At 41.2% G+C, this 15,664-nt stretch overlaps 1 protein-coding gene across 4 annotated transcripts in view; it reads right to left on the bottom strand.

Annotated features, from left to right (window-relative positions):
- Positions 1-8,246: 8,246 nt before the first annotated feature.
- The window catches only part of PSEN1 (presenilin 1), a 57,299-nt gene continuing 49,881 nt past the window's right edge, over positions 8,247-15,664 (bottom strand). For all 4 annotated transcript variants that reach the window (XM_054025546.1, XM_054025545.1, XM_054025543.1 and 1 more), the window contains exons 10-11: positions 10,576-10,694; positions 8,247-9,919 (exon numbers count right to left, since the gene is read on the bottom strand). In XM_054025546.1, coding sequence (XP_053881521.1) covers positions 9,764-9,919; positions 10,576-10,694 — 275 coding nt within the window. In that variant the 3' untranslated portion in view covers positions 8,247-9,763. The remainder of the gene's footprint in view (positions 9,920-10,575; positions 10,695-15,664) is intronic.

Genomic DNA, 15,664 nt, shown 5'->3' with positions numbered 1-15,664 from the left:
TCATCACCAATCAGGGCAGGCCTTAGGGAAAATGGCACCTTGGGCAAACTTGTATTTTGGTGCCCCCCCACGATCACCTTGTCCCCCGCTGGCTCCCCACTCATCCCCCCAGACTCCTGCTACCTCCTCCAGCCCCCCAACCCATTGCCCCGACCCCCACTGCCTCCTCCAACCCCCCCAACCATTGCCCCTGACCCCCACTGCCTCTCCACCCAAACACTGCCTCTCCTCCCCAGGCTCCATCCCACTTGGGTCCCCGCTGCCTCTCCCATCTCCCCCTCCCCGGTCCCAAGCTCCCGTTCTGTGGCCTCACACAACAGGCAAACCCCTCTCCTTGCATCTTGACCAGGGTGCCCCGGGCTGTCACCCATCCGTAAGGCTGGCCCTGATGCCAATTATTAACTGTCGCTAAAAACCAAATTTGAGACAGTTCGCCCTTATTTCCATTCTTAATCCAGATAAGATTTACAACCTCCTTTCTTCCGAAGGCTTCTCCTCCCCTCCTTCTCGCTGATGAACAGTTTTTGCACCTGGGTTCACATAGGCCCTAACGTCTGAGGTAACACTGATGTGTGGGCGGGGAAGGGCCATGTTGGTTCATTTAAAGACAGATTTCTTTTGTCTTATTTAAAGCCATCTGCAGTCACCCCCATGTCAGAGGCCGCCATCTTAGAAATTTCCCCTTATCTCATTAAATTATTTTTTGAACCAGACATCCTTCCTACTTCATTCCGCCTGGCCTCTTAACTCATTATTTTCAAGGCCTTCCTTCTACTCGCTAGTCAGGGCCTCTCTTTACAACATATATATATTTCCTTAAGGAAACTTAGATAAATATAAAATTAAAGAATTAGAGTTATCCTACAATTGTTGTGCCCCTCATCTTCTCTTCCCACCATCACCACCACTTCTTCCTCTCAGCTGCTGCTTCCCAGGTTGGCCCAAACAGGGAGACTAGAGGTCCCTGGCAGGCAGCAGCAATTACAGGACATTTCTAGGGCCTACCTGGATGTGTGACCTCTCAGCCTGAGTGCAGGGATGTGTAACAAGACAGCCAAATGCCTGGGCGTGGCACAGCCTGTGTGACCCTTGGCAGCCCTCCGGAACATGAGTTTGGCAACCCCAAGTTAGATCAATGAGTAATCAGACAAATCACATTTTTCTACAGATCTGCAAGACATCAAATAAAGCTTATCAAATAGATGTTTTATGATTAATAAAATATTTGAGACTGAAATGCTAAAATGCTGTTATCACTTTGCAAATCCATTCGGGGAGGAAATAAGAAAAGGGTTGGATAACTGATTGACTTCATACTAAGGTCACAATCCCACCAACAGGGACAGAACGATTGGCTGGTCTAACTCCAGTGTTACAATCTCACCACTTAGTACAGAGAGTTGTTCGGGGCTACAGAGCTGGAAAGAAGGAAGAGGAAAGATGAGGTAGGAGGTGAAGTTACCTCTGTCATCAGAACCCTGTGGAGGGCTGATCAGCTATGGATTTAGTATTTGTCAACCAGCGAGCACCACTTTGGAGAAACACTTTACGCAAACCAAATGGTTTTATTTGTACGGGTAAAGCATGCATCCTGCCAGGGGCTTGTCTCAGGCTTCAGAAAACACAAAATGAAACAAGGTATATAGTGAATACAGATACAGACAAAACATATTGGCTTACACATACAACACTCAGTGGATTACTTAACTCCAGCCTTCCATGGAGACTGCAGTGGAACTAATTATAGTGATCTAGTAATGACTAGGCCTCAGTTCTTATGCTGAGAACCAGAATTGCCAAATCTTACTAATTGGGAGGAAAACTACCTCAATCTTGGATTCGTAGGTTTAAAGTCATTCCTGGTGGCAGTGCAGAATTTTGCAGTGTTTCAATGTGACATTTAATCCCCCTCCCCGCCCCTTCAAATTATGACAGCTTTATAACCATGCTGATTTAGATGGTGTTGCCCCTTGCAGAATTTGAAAAGTTTTCTGCAGGTTTCTGATGACCCTGCAGTCACAAAGTGGTAATCTAAAACAAACAAACAAGCATGCCCTACTTTGCAGCTAGAGAGTACATTTATCCAAATATATCAAGGCACTGCACAAAGAGGTATTTCAAATTCACTTTACAGACTGAGTGTAAACTCTTGAGGGGAGAGACTATCTTTCTGTACGTCTACCAAGCTTTTATGGGTCCTAAATCCCTGATTGGGGTCTACAGACACTACTACATATAAATAAAACAGGGAAAAAACAAAACAGAGGATGAAGCAATTTGCTCAAAGATGATTCTATTTCTACCTCTGCTATTGGCAAACTTTGGTTTCTTTCCTCTGTCTAGTTCTCCAATCCCTAGTCCATATTGCCTCCAAAAAGGGTCTAGTAGATTCACATAGTCAAGTGAGAGGTCTGTCCTATCACGTTCATTTTGCATTGTTTTCCTAGTGGCAGTGTTCCTATTAACCCTTTGTAGACTCCTCGCTTCAGAAAATCCTCATCAAATGGTATCAGACTGGACAGCAGCTTTAAGACAGTAATATTTCTTCATGCCGTTGTCGCTCTACTCCTCTCACATAACCTGCCTTGAAGATCCCAAAGAAGATAATCAAATGACAGCTTCAGCTCCACAGGAAGTGAGATTAAAGGATTTATTGCTGCTATGGCAACGGCCAAGTTCTACAGTCCTTAAAATAGTTTTGAAACCTTAGCAGATAACTGGGAGTTTATCTATGACTCACCTACAGGGATTCAGTACTAGTTACCCGAAGCCTTGACACTCACTTTATAAAAAGAAACCCTATTATAAAATGTAACACTTTTTCTTTTTAACATGTATTTTTATCCTGTACTTGGAACTCCCTGTTAATTGATGCTGAGAATAGAAACAGTGGTTGGATCCTTAATTATAGCGCTCTGATCACAGCTCTGTAAATAATATTTGGTGGGAGTTGCCCCAGATATTTTACATTGAGAGACCAGCTCCTGTTTCAGTTCTGTCCTCCATGTGGTGCCTGTTTCATGTCCTGAGTTGGGAACATGTCCCCTTTGCTGAAACTGAATGTGACAATAAGGTAGTGAATAAATAACCAAACATGTAGTTACAACATAAAGGCCAGACACCACCATCTTTGTCAAACCTCCCATTGGCATATGTGGGTGTTTTGCTGTGGACTGAAGGTAGGGTGTAATCTTACATTTATATCCTGGTGCACTGACCATAATTAAAAAATGGGATTAGGCTCTGTGTGCCAAATACATTTGATACCAGTGCAGTGGGCCCTGGTACTTCAGGGGATAACACAGACACTAACTGAGGGAGTTAGGACACTTCTCTTTGGGGCAGATTATTCCATGATGGAGTTGTTTGCAATGTCCTCTGCAGCATCTGGCACTGACTAGAAGGACCATTGGGCCTATGTGGTATGACAATTTGTATGCAACAATTACACTGGAGAAGCAACAGAATTCAGCTTGTGCTGTCTTCTGAGGAGTGTTCTCCTTGGTTTTCAGCCATCACATCAATGAGCATGGAACCGTGCTTAGTTGTGGCTAGTGCTAACCCGATCAAAGGGGTAAACAGCTTAGTCACTGAAGTTTGCATTCAGAATCTCCTCTTCTGACAAGGGGAAGTTCTGTCGAGTAAGATGTTGCCCTTTTCACATTGTTTACAGACTAAAATTGCACTTAAAAAACCAAGAGTACACCGGAATTATCTATTAATGCCACCTGAAGACAAATTAAAAGCATCACCCAAATGTGAATGCAGTTTTAAAAATTGTAAAGGCCCCAGTTCAGACTTGGTGTAGCCTTACTGAAGGCTAGTATTTATTTATTATAGCACCCACAATATACCAAGTACTTTACAAGCCATGAAGATGGATGGTCCCCTGCTCTAAGCTGAGGAGTTACTGCCACTTACAGCAGACCAAATTTGATCCTAAACTTTTGCTAATTAGTTCAGTCACCTCTCATGCCTCAGTTGCAATTTCCCAGCAATTCCGAATCTAACAATGTCTCCATTGCAGGCAGAGCAGCCCTTTCCATGGTAATGGAGGGATGGCAAAATCTCAAACATCAATTCAGAGTAATCTCATGTTACACAGACCAGGTGATTATATTAAAGAGGAAGGGAGTAAGAAAAGAGACTCAAAGTGAAGCGGTGAATAAATTGTTAGCATTTCACTTTGCAAATCCTGAGATTTTAGAATGGTAAAGCAAGTATGCTCAGTTCTGTATTTAAAAAGATAAACACTTCAGCAAGACAATACTTCTTAGAAAGACCCAACAGCCTGAATTAAGTCCAAAGTCTTCATTCTAGAGAAGGTGCTGCTTCTCTGAGCATTTATATGTAACCTTGAACGATCCCCAAGATATCAGACCTTAAAACTGGGACATTATTTAAAACATCCCTGAAATGTTGTTAGCTAGAATTTCTCCCTCTCAGGTCTTATATGGTTGGATTCATGGTGACTATGATACCAGGCTTTATAGACAGAAGCATACAAAAATAGTACCAATAGTTTGTTTTTTAAAACGGAACATTTCTTGTATGTTAAACAGAACAGAAAATTTCTTACCAATACTTTCCTTTCTTACCAATACTTTCCTCCTACAATTCTGGATGTCTGAGAAATAGCAAGCCGTGAACAGATGTGGGGAGGGTTATAAAAAACCAAAGTTCTGAAGGAAAGAAGTACTCCTGTTGGTGAGCTTGCTCAAAAGTTGGTATTTATTTCTGGGCCACCCCCTGCAGCACCTTCAGGCCAAAGGAGGCCTCAGCAGAAGACAGAAGATCCACCTCATAGTGCTTGGTTAATGAAGGTGTTAGCTGTAGACCAAGTGGCTGCTGTGAGAACTCCAAAGAAACCCATGCAAACAAGCTACAGACCAAAATTATGTACTGAACCATTCTTGAGCAGCTACATTTGAGAAAGTCTTAAATTGCTTGTGGATAATTCAACAATACCACCACAGCTAATTTCATCACAAATTATTTGCTGAGTTCTGTTCATAATTTGAGTTCCATTTTCCTTTTTAACAGAGACAGGACAAATCCCAGTAAAGGAAACTTAAGTTTCCACACAACAGTGGTAAAATTGACTTAAATTTGCATCACTCAATAGGAATAAAATGGCTATGTTACAGTTTGAGGGGTGTAAGGCTTTCCCCCCACTCTTACAGCTGTGAAATCAGTATTCAGTGTTGTACATTTAGATGCTGTTTGTGAGGGGATTTCTTCCCGAATGACCTACATAAATGTTGCCTGACTACGATTATTTTTGCTGCATAAAACATCCTGAATTTCAACAATTTTATATCGCTTATTTCACGCCTTAATTATGTCTCATGTGGGTTCCTATAATTGGTTTTGACAGATTCTCCAAATTAATATGAAAGGAAGCTTTAAAAATGTGTTTTTATGGGAATCTAGTTTGAAGAAATTATTCCTTTGGGAAGTAAGAGGCTTTTAAACATCTCTTTAAGACAAGATTCTTGTTCTTTAAACACTGAAGCTAAAATCTGCAGTGTTTAGGCCTCCAATAGAAGTTTAATGTTTAATATAATCATATTGAAACCACGACAATCAGCAAAGTTAAGATCCATGCATTCTTTATTTTAAATGATTAGACAAAGGAAAATTTGCAATAATCTATCAAAACTGTTTTATCAAGGATTGGAAAGGTGTTTAAAAAAACTTATTCACATTCAATTCAGATTATGTACAAACCAGTGTCTGTAAAAAAGAAAACAGCAAATGCTTGAGTGTAAAATAATCCAATTCCAATTCATATTCCAGCATTCCCAATGACCAAATTTATGCTGTAAAACAAGATACTACCATAGTGCAGACGTGTTCCACAGTCTTCATTATACTGGTCTCAACAGCATAGCTGTCAAAACAGTTCCCCCCTGCCCCTTTTTATTTATTTAAGTGTTTTGAGAAGTTTCCTAACACTTCATCATCCGTCCGGAAATTCCACTCAAATGTAGTCCAGGATAATTCTCTCTCACTGTGGTAATGGCAGAACAGTTGCCATGTACAGTACCAGAGTCCAAACAACAAATGCATGGTCTGCTTTTTACTCCAAGGAGGTTAGCCACTTTCAGCAGAGTTCAGCCCTTGAGTATTTGGCTTCAAATCAGGATTTGCTCCCAGGACAGTTTGAACATGGCGCTCTCTACACAAGCCCCTCGACCTCCAGACTCGCCCTACACTGACTACATCTGAACGCAGATGCACCACAGTCAGGAGCTTCCAGTTATTTATAGTAGCAGCATTCAGTATAGCCATGAAAATAATTCCCTATTTACAACTATCTGTTATACCTATCTGCTCTGGACTAAATCTGAAAATAAAAGCAATGAGGAAGAAAACACATGGTATAAATCCAAGCGGACATTTTTAAGCACTCTTACAACTTGAGGTTTTGGTTTATGACATTTTGCAGATGAGTAGCCACGAAAAGGGACTAATCGCTTAGGAAAGTTTGAGAAGTAGGGAAGCGATCAAAGATGACAGAATTTAGTCTTGAAGCCACAACAATTACTGGTGAATCAAATGTGACAGACATGTTTGGAACACAGAGGAGAAAAAGCCACAGCTCCTGGGATAACACAATAAAAGCTAAGAGCTTCTGCAGACTGAGGTGTTGTCAATAGTGTTCTAATTTAGGAATCAATACCCCCCTCAAAGAGCTATAAAATATACCAGAAATCTCTGGATTATACAAAGTAGACCAGATTGAAATAATCCAATAACAAATTAGATTTGTATTTTTATGGAAGGGTAGAAGAGAAATTATGATAGGACTTTAATGCACAAGTATGAAGTTAACTCCAAATCCAGGAAATGCAGAATGAACACTATTCAGTACTTGGTCCAGAAGGGTTAATTAAGAAGTGGTTTAGCATCACAGTATCGCATTCAGCACATGTGCTACTGTACTTCGGTGTAAAAGGGCAAATTCAGGAAAGAGTTTCAATCTTACTTTTGCATTTCCTGGCTTTAGCAAGTGTACTCAAGGCTTGATGTTATTATATTGGTGTATAATCTCCACCACAACCTTCTGTAACATAGCTAGAAACTAAAACTCCAGGATGGCAGAATTTTAGGCAGTGGAAGACTGGCAATTTAAATGTTTTGAGGATTCTGAGTTGTTCTTCAAGGGCCAAATTCAACACTCAGTGAAGTAAATACAAAGGTTCCTGTTTACTTCAACAGGCATTAGATTGGGCGCTAAGGGAGTCAGAGTTCCAGCAGTGACTATTTCTAACAAAAGATAACCTCTGCATTTTACTAATAACTCTGTTAACTGAGACTTGGCTCAAATGTACAAACAGATGATAGTGGTACAAACTTTTGGCAATCCTTTTCTATATAAAGAACAAGCAATAGTTAGAATGCCCAACAAAAAAAAAAACCAGCTGAATTTCTCAGAGATTAATGCTGATGAGAGGATCAAGTAACAACAGTAAAGAAAACTCAAACTGTAGAAAACTTTGTATTAAAAATCCAATTTTAAATGAAGTTCCACTCAAGTAATATCTGGGACAGTGAACTAGTCCTTACAATTACACAGGCAGTTCTGACCTAGACAGCCAGAATGAGTACCAAGATGTGGTTACTTTATTAATGTTATCCATAATGAATTCAACAGGCAAATGCAGCCACTACCTAGAATGCAAATACTTTCAGATTAGAAGTGTGTGCGCACCTTATTTGATGTAACTGCCCTGATTTCCAGGTGCCAACATTCTGTGGCTAGTAGAGATTTCACTGGGCAATACATAGAAGTTCCCAAGGACATTAAAGATGAGGCAGTTAAAGAAAGCAAAGCCTTCTTGGTATGCAACACAAATAAAAACACCTCAACATATTACCCAGTACTCAAACAACAACTTGAAAACGTGCATGACGTCTCAGTCCTATTACTACTCCAAGTTTTCTGAAGTTGAGCTCCTTCTGGAGGGGAAAAAGTTTACTTCAGAGGCTCTGTTTATACTGGTTTTGTCCATTAGGTGTCCAATATTAAACTTACATGAACTGCAATGCCATCAACAGTCAAACCTTTCCATCCACTCTATGCTTCATTGAGCTCAGCTGCACCAAAACCAGGCTCTTCGCTTACACAAAATGTTTTTCTCCAATCTCATCCTCCCAAAAATGTCCCATTCTAAAAAATGTTCACTAAACACCAAATCATTGTAGTTTTAAATAAAGAATGACAACAAAACAAATTAAGGTGGGGTTAATTAAGTTTAGTTTCAATTTTTCACTTTGTATAAAGGCTAACAACCCATAGGCCTCCTTTCAGCTGTTCTGGGACTTTCTTCTCCCTTCTTAAGCTTCTCCAGGTTTCTCCAATCTCGTATTACATCACGCCTCACTATAACTGGGAAAAAAGGCCATACTTTTTATTCCCAAGCAACACTAAGTGATGTCTCACTTGACTAATGAATATTCATTTATCAATACACTACATAAAATAAAATCACTCAGCGTTAGGTGTTAGCCTGAAATAAACTTGAACGGCTGATACTAAAGATTAACATGTAACAGAGAAGTCAACTGACTGTTACTTAGGAAAAACATTGCCCTTCATTTTAATTTGCTGTAATCCAGATCCTTTCAACTATATGTTTTTGGAGAGAAAGGTTTGAAGGAAACTGCAGAATGTTACTAAAAATAACTCTCCATTTCTCTACACCTGACAACAGAAGGTTAAAATCCTGGAATGCTTTGGATGGAGATGCTGCTGCAAATGTCTGCCTATTTCATATGCCCAAAAATCCAGTGGGGGAGAACGGGAACTCAGAGCAATGCAGTCCTGTGTGGCAAATTGCCATCTAAAGGCAGGGTTTGAACTGATGTTATTCTAGCAAAGATTAGCAAGACGACAAAAATAAATCCAGAAATTGTCATGTAATTTTAGTAAAGAAAATTTTAGAGTATTAGTCCTCCAACCTTCTACAAGGATCTATGTTAGGACCTCACGATTGACTTGTTCCAAACTATTCAGTCCAAGCCTTGGTAGCTACATTAGAAATTGGCAGCGGTAGTACAGGATGCACGCTCTGTGCTTGAGAATGCAAAGTGTTAGTAAATTTGAGTACAGGCTCTTGTTCCAGTGTGAAAATAAGCTTTTAGACTTATCAAAACCAAGCACACTTAGGCACAGAGGCTATTAAGGGGTGGAACTCTCTTTAGGAGAGACTATTCTTTCTCCTTCGGTCCCATTGTTGCAATACCTGGCCTTTTCCTAATGACCCAAAGTGGGGTCAGGACTCAACTGGTGAAAAACATTGCTTTAAAGGTTTATATTGGATTGACTCTCTTCAAATGGTTTACCTGTCAAATCAAACAGAACTTTGCTAACTTCCTTTGTTTAACCTCATGGCAGTCTGAGTGCCTTCAGCATTGGGAAAATATCAACCTATACCCAGGGCTCACGTTGCTGGTAGAAGCATTAGCAGCTTTTACACAGGTGGTCCTTATTACATGTTATCATTTAGAGATTGCTTATGACATAATGGCATCCAAGTTAGTCCATCCATTGAGAAAAAACCCTTTTTACACAGAAGAATCATATGGTACCCAGTGCAGTAGCTCAGGAAAACATGGGAGGAAGTTGCAATGATTCAGGCCAGAAATCTTGAGCATTGAACTTCACTGTCATGTGAGGACCAAGTAAAAATCCCTTTTTCCTCCCAGATTTTCTAGAGTCAATATAAATGTCCATAGAATATCAACTTCAACTGTGCTAGATATAAAACTGATGGAATGCTAGCTGGTCCATAAAGGGCTGCACCAAGTTATCTGTGGCAAAGTAGAAAACGAGCCCAAAGGTTATGGAGATTGGAAGAGCTGGTAAAGCCTTCTTAAAGATGGCAAGAAGCAGTAGAGTAAGGCACAGACCCTGGAAAGAAGAACAAGGAGACGTTACATGGTAAAACTCAAGCCAGCAAAAATATTTACACTCTACCCCGATATAACGCGACCCAATATAACACACATTCGGATATAACGCAGTAAAGGAGTGCTCGGGGTAGAGTGGGGGAGGCGGGGCTGCACGCTCCAGCGGATCAAAGCAAGTTCGATACAACACAGTTTCACCTATAACGTGGTAAGATTTTTTGGCTCCCGAGGACAGTATTATATCGGGGTAGAAGTGTATTACAGAACACATCAAGCTGAAGGGCTGACAAAAGGGTTGGTCAATTACATTCTTTTGCTTTTCCACATTGTGTAGCAAGTATTAATCCTGACATTAATAGCATTCAAAGTAACTCACTAATGAGCCCACTGAGTAAAGCACTGAAGTATATATTTAAAATCCCACTGAAATCAATGGGACAAACATGAACTTAGGTGCTGTGCTGAACTGAAACTTAAGTGACTGATCCTGCTCCAACTGAAATCCACAGCAAAACTTGCAGTTTAAGACCATGACGGCAAGATCAGGCACTGAATAACCAATATGCAAAATCCCAAAGGAAAATATACAACAGCAGCCCGCTTGGTCACTGAAGAATGCACTGAAATATCACCACCACCACATTACATTATACTCACAATTAGTATAGCTACAAAACAGGCTAAAGTTGTGTTCCAGTCTCCACTTGCTGTTGCTGAGGCCTTGCCAACCAGAACACTGTAGAAAATGAAATCTCCTAAACCGAGCTTTACTCCCCCTGCAATGGTAAAAATATGGGAGCATTACATAAAGACCCAAAACAACTCGCACCAATAGCCACAGCAAATGACTTCCGTTGCACGTATCTGACAGAATAATCCAAGGAACCAATAGAACACCCAAAAGCAACTAGCAGATTCTTCTTGACCGTCCTGCTGCAGAGCTGTTCCAGTCTCCAATACACATGAATGATATGTCGCAGCCTGCCAGTACACTTCATTGTATCGAGTTATAAAATGTCACAGATCAAACATAAGAAAATTTTTTTTATGCACACCCCCATTTTAAATTAAGTTAGCAAGGAGTCAAAATGGGAGGCTGGGAATTAATGAGAAGTAGAATTTTTTCAGAAGCCATTTTAAAGCAACAAGGGAAGAAGCACTTATCAGCATGACTATTTACCAGATAAACACTGACATCAGGAAAAGGAATTTAAAAGGGAAAAATGAATAGAATACTCAAAAATAAAATGTTCTGGAAGAAAAGGATAGCCAAAACGCAGTTCATAGAGTTCTACTATGTAGCATGTAGCTGACTTCATCTTTCATACAGAGGTGTGACTAGCAAAAACTGCAGGTCCCAACAGAGTACTCCATTTTGACACAAACAGGAGTCATTTCTAACATCTCTAGAGTAAAAAGAAGGACCTCTGCCCATTTGCTCCACTTTATGCAAATTAGATGAGGTCTTCAGACTCCTAATAATTGCAAGTGTAACTCTGAATTGAGCAAGTTTGGATGTTCCTGTTATATTTGTTATAGATCTAAGTCACTTTCAATTGTTTCATTTTACAGCAACATTTGCCAAAAGACTATTCCTACTACCCTGCCTAGTGGGCAGATGAGTCACTTGTTATTTTGCAGTTTCCACTTACATATCTTCCAGTGCACAAACCAACATCCAGCAAAACATTCCAGTGACCTCTTGTGTCTCCTACAGAGTCCTTCTTATGATAGCTCTGAAAGGCTCTTTGTGTAATTATGATGCATCTTTCAGATTAAATGGGTGTTTGTGGTTCTGCAGTACATGGACCCTTCAAAAGTGCATGAGCCAATAAGCTCGTTTTTGTGGTAATTACCACCTTGGCAGGGACTTTAGTAGCATAATTTCCAACTAACAGCATTTCTGTAAAACAGAAGTAAAGAAGATTTCCTGTATATTTGTTCTACTAAATAAGGCTCAGACAGTGCCATAGCTTTTTCAAAGCCTCTATGTCAAGGCTGTCAAACACCCAGATGGTGGGAAGATCCAGCCCCTTGGATACTCTCATCTAGCCCACACCTCCCTTCGTCACATCAGTGCAATCCAGCTCTGGACTCGCTCTGCAGGAACCAAGGGAGAGCTGGAGATTGAGTGGGCACCTGCTGAAGAGGAAGAGCTCAGGAGTGAGCTTATGCCTGATTGGCCATATGCAAGGAAGCCCCAGCATGCCTCCTCCTGCTATGGCAGCTGCCTTTGCATCTTCTGCCACTGGGACTGAGCCCCATTGCTTCGGAGCTTCCCTTGCCCCTCAAATTGTTTCTGCTCATCCTGGCCTAGCGGGAAGGGCCCCAGAGCTCTGCTACCCTAGATGAGGCACAGGTGGTCTTCTGCCCTGGGGAGGAAAATCTAGGGCTCCTCTTCTCCCAGCAGCTCCTCTCTCCTTCTCTCTTCTCCCCCTTTGTCCCCTTCTTCCCTCTCCCTCTCATCTTTCCCTCAGGGTTCCTGATAACCCCATCAAGCCCTGCAGCACGAGGTTTATGGGAGTGGGTCCTCCTCTTCCCACCATGTTTTTCTTGTCACTGCTGCCTCCACCAACCAATCCAGCCTTCTGTTACTTTTCAGACAAGGGGAAAGGAAGAATTAACTTAGCTAAACAGGTGCAATCTACAGTCAGAGGAGACTGGAAAACATGCTCCTTACCGGTGAGTTTTGTTTCTCTGGCCCACAAACCCCAAGTCAAAGTACACTTTGGCCCTCACCTCAGAATTAGTTTGACACTCCCACTCTAAGCTATAATTATTGGATTTTTCTAGAGAGATCCTCAACAGTTCCCTTCTGAACTCAAACGAGTTCCCATATTTTAACCATTCCCCACATTTATTTTTCAGCCTAGGTCTACACTTAAAAATTAGATCAATCTAGCTATGTTGCTCAGGGCTGTGAAAGATTATCAACCTATCTGCTGCCTGGATGGATTGACTGATGGATTATCTACATCGATGGAAAAACCCCTTCCATAAAGGTACGAAGGGTCTATGCTAGATCGGCATAGCTGCAGCGCCATAGCTGTGCTGCTGTAGTGTAGACATACTTCATTAATATGGCCATTAGCTGGATGAAACTCTGCATCCCATCAGCACTGATCTTTCATTTGCAAAGTGGTCCTCTGTTTTGCAGGGACTCAGCATGGCTGCCCCTGAGCCTCTGCTAGCACAGGAGCAGGGTGTTACCGTACACCCCTTCCACTCAGTTCTTGTCCATGTTCACTAGAAATTTCCTGCGAATCTGGGAGGACTGCAGCTCAGGCTGCAACAGTGTGGGGAAAACAACTCCTAGACTGTCATTAGACAGGCAGTCCCATGAGGGACAGACTCCAGAAACCCTTTTCTTTACTACCTCTTAAACCTCTATGGTGGTTTCAGCTCTTTCAAACTGTGAGACAGACAGTCCCAAAACCACAGAGTTTGTAGTAAATCAAGATTACTGGTGAGGGGAGGGGAGGGGAGAAGAGATTAAAACAAAAGAAACAGACTGCATAAAACAGCTAGTCTTAAACCCAGCAAAAGCTAACTTAGGTCACTACTGGAAAATCAGCAGCACCTTATACGTCTCATCTCCCTGGAGTCCCTCAGTACCACCGCTCAGGTTACTCTGATCTGTTTACTGTGATCTCCCCTAAGACTTAACCATTATGTGTTTCCTAAATTCATTCAGGATCATGTTCACTGCTTTGGACCAACTCTTTTGGTTCCTGTTTATCCTGTAAGAACTATTACAGTTTGGAGCCTTTAGAATGTGTACACACACAATAGGGTCTCCCAGCCCCACTTCAACATCTCATTTACAAGGATAGTTTCCCATACCCCTAAAGGCCATGCTTTCGCATCTTAATTGTCTTGACTGGAGGTGCCAATCCAAACATAACTCAGTCTGTCTTTAAAGAGACCAGTTTTATTTTTCTTATAAGTCACCTTTCACTTTATTGTACTCTATCAGCTATGAAGCACTGTCAAATTAACACTGATCTGTCACAGACGATACCAAGCTAGACGCCAAGTGAAACACTGCATGGCAGCACATTCCAATCCTACTAGATTACCAGGCTCCACGAGTATTAACAACATTTATTTTAATTCCTGGTGGAAAGGTTCCTTGTTAAAACTAAAAAGTCATTTTGGAAACAACTTCTGAATATCTAAAAGATCCGGAATTGCAGCTACTATTCAAAATTTAATTTCTCATCATATTGGGAAGCGCTAATTTAATGAAAAATGAAGTATTTGAAAATGGAAAGAATTATGCAGAGTTAGGACTAGCAGTTGTCCTGATCTCAGTTCTAAAGGGCTTTCAAGAGACAGCTGTAGAAGGAAATTGATGTCTTACAGTTACTTATCAGTGACTACAGTGATTAATAACCCAAGCTCCAGAGACAGATGCTAAACTTTAAGGGAAAAATTCAGTGGGGTCCTTACTGGATGCATCCAGTACAGAATTTGTTCACTTACCTTTATTAGCAAAGTGACATTAAAAAAAAAAAATTACTTACAACATCCCAACTCGCTCTTAAAAACACAAAACTAGTGCTTGCAGTAACAGACTGTATCACTGCTTGCTCTGCACAGTGATCACTGCATGCTAAAACAATTCTCTCTCAAGTCAAGTTGTGTTGAACAGTAACTTGACAAAAAAGGCAGTATTCAGAATGCTGTCTTACCATGCTGATGATATTAAACATTTAAATACTGTTGCAGCGTATTAAACGCTCAGTGATCAGTGCAATGGCTACAAAGCTACTGCCACACAACGTGAATTTCCCAACATACTTCTAACAAGTTACTGCTGGCAGACAAATATGACCAGCAGCACTGTAAATATACTACTAGAACTACTGATTGTAGAAACAGAGGGAGAAAGACACACATCTTGGAACAATTTATTATTTTCTTCATTTAAAATACCCACGGGGCAGGGAGAAAAAGTGCCTACAGCCTGGGATAGGAGTCTAACAGTTACTTTAAATAACAATCCATTCAGAATTGTCTGTCTACCAACACAGCCAGTCTACACATAAAAGAATTAGGTCAGTTATTAAAAGACTAAAATACACTTCACCCCACTCCCAAGACCCTCTGTGCCCTTAAGTGTCCTCCCCAAAAGCTCTAGCAAAGAAAGAGGCTTTGCAGTTTACTCCGAAGGTCAGAGATTTGGGTTATTTTGGAGAAAGGTAGGCAGTAAACGCCAAAGATGCTGTTATGAAATACACCCTACTAACATCCTACCACTATAAACAAGTGCCTTCACTGATCACAACTATGGCAGTAACATATGGGGGGAGAGAGAGAGAGAGAGAGTCTGCCAGACAGGCAGGTCTGAAAATGCTTAGTGCTCTACTGGTCCAACAACACCTTAAATTCCACTGGAAACGAAAAGCCTGCCTGTGCAGATCCCTGACTACTGATGTTATGTGCTCAATGCGAGACACTGCATTTAACAAGGAGGCTGCTGGGGGGGGGGGGGGGGGGGGAAGAGCGGGAGAGAACAAGCAAGCAAGCTGCAACATCCCACATTGAACTTTGGTTTCTAATGAGACTTAACATGTAGTTTTGTGCAGAGTGTACTGCGGTATTCTAATCTTGAGGTGACAAAGGCATGGATCGCAGTTGAAAGGTCTGTATCCAAATGGATGACAATCTCTGACCACCAGTGGATTGAAAAAAGCCATTCAGATCTTTGCTGTTATATGATGGTTTAAGTCCATCCAGTCCT

The sequence above is a fragment of the Malaclemys terrapin genome, chromosome 4 (genome assembly GCF_027887155.1).
Source record: "Malaclemys terrapin pileata isolate rMalTer1 chromosome 4, rMalTer1.hap1, whole genome shotgun sequence".
In the NCBI taxonomy this organism is placed as follows: Eukaryota; Metazoa; Chordata; order Testudines; family Emydidae; genus Malaclemys; species Malaclemys terrapin.
This window is presented reverse-complemented; position numbering and strand designations above follow the sequence as displayed.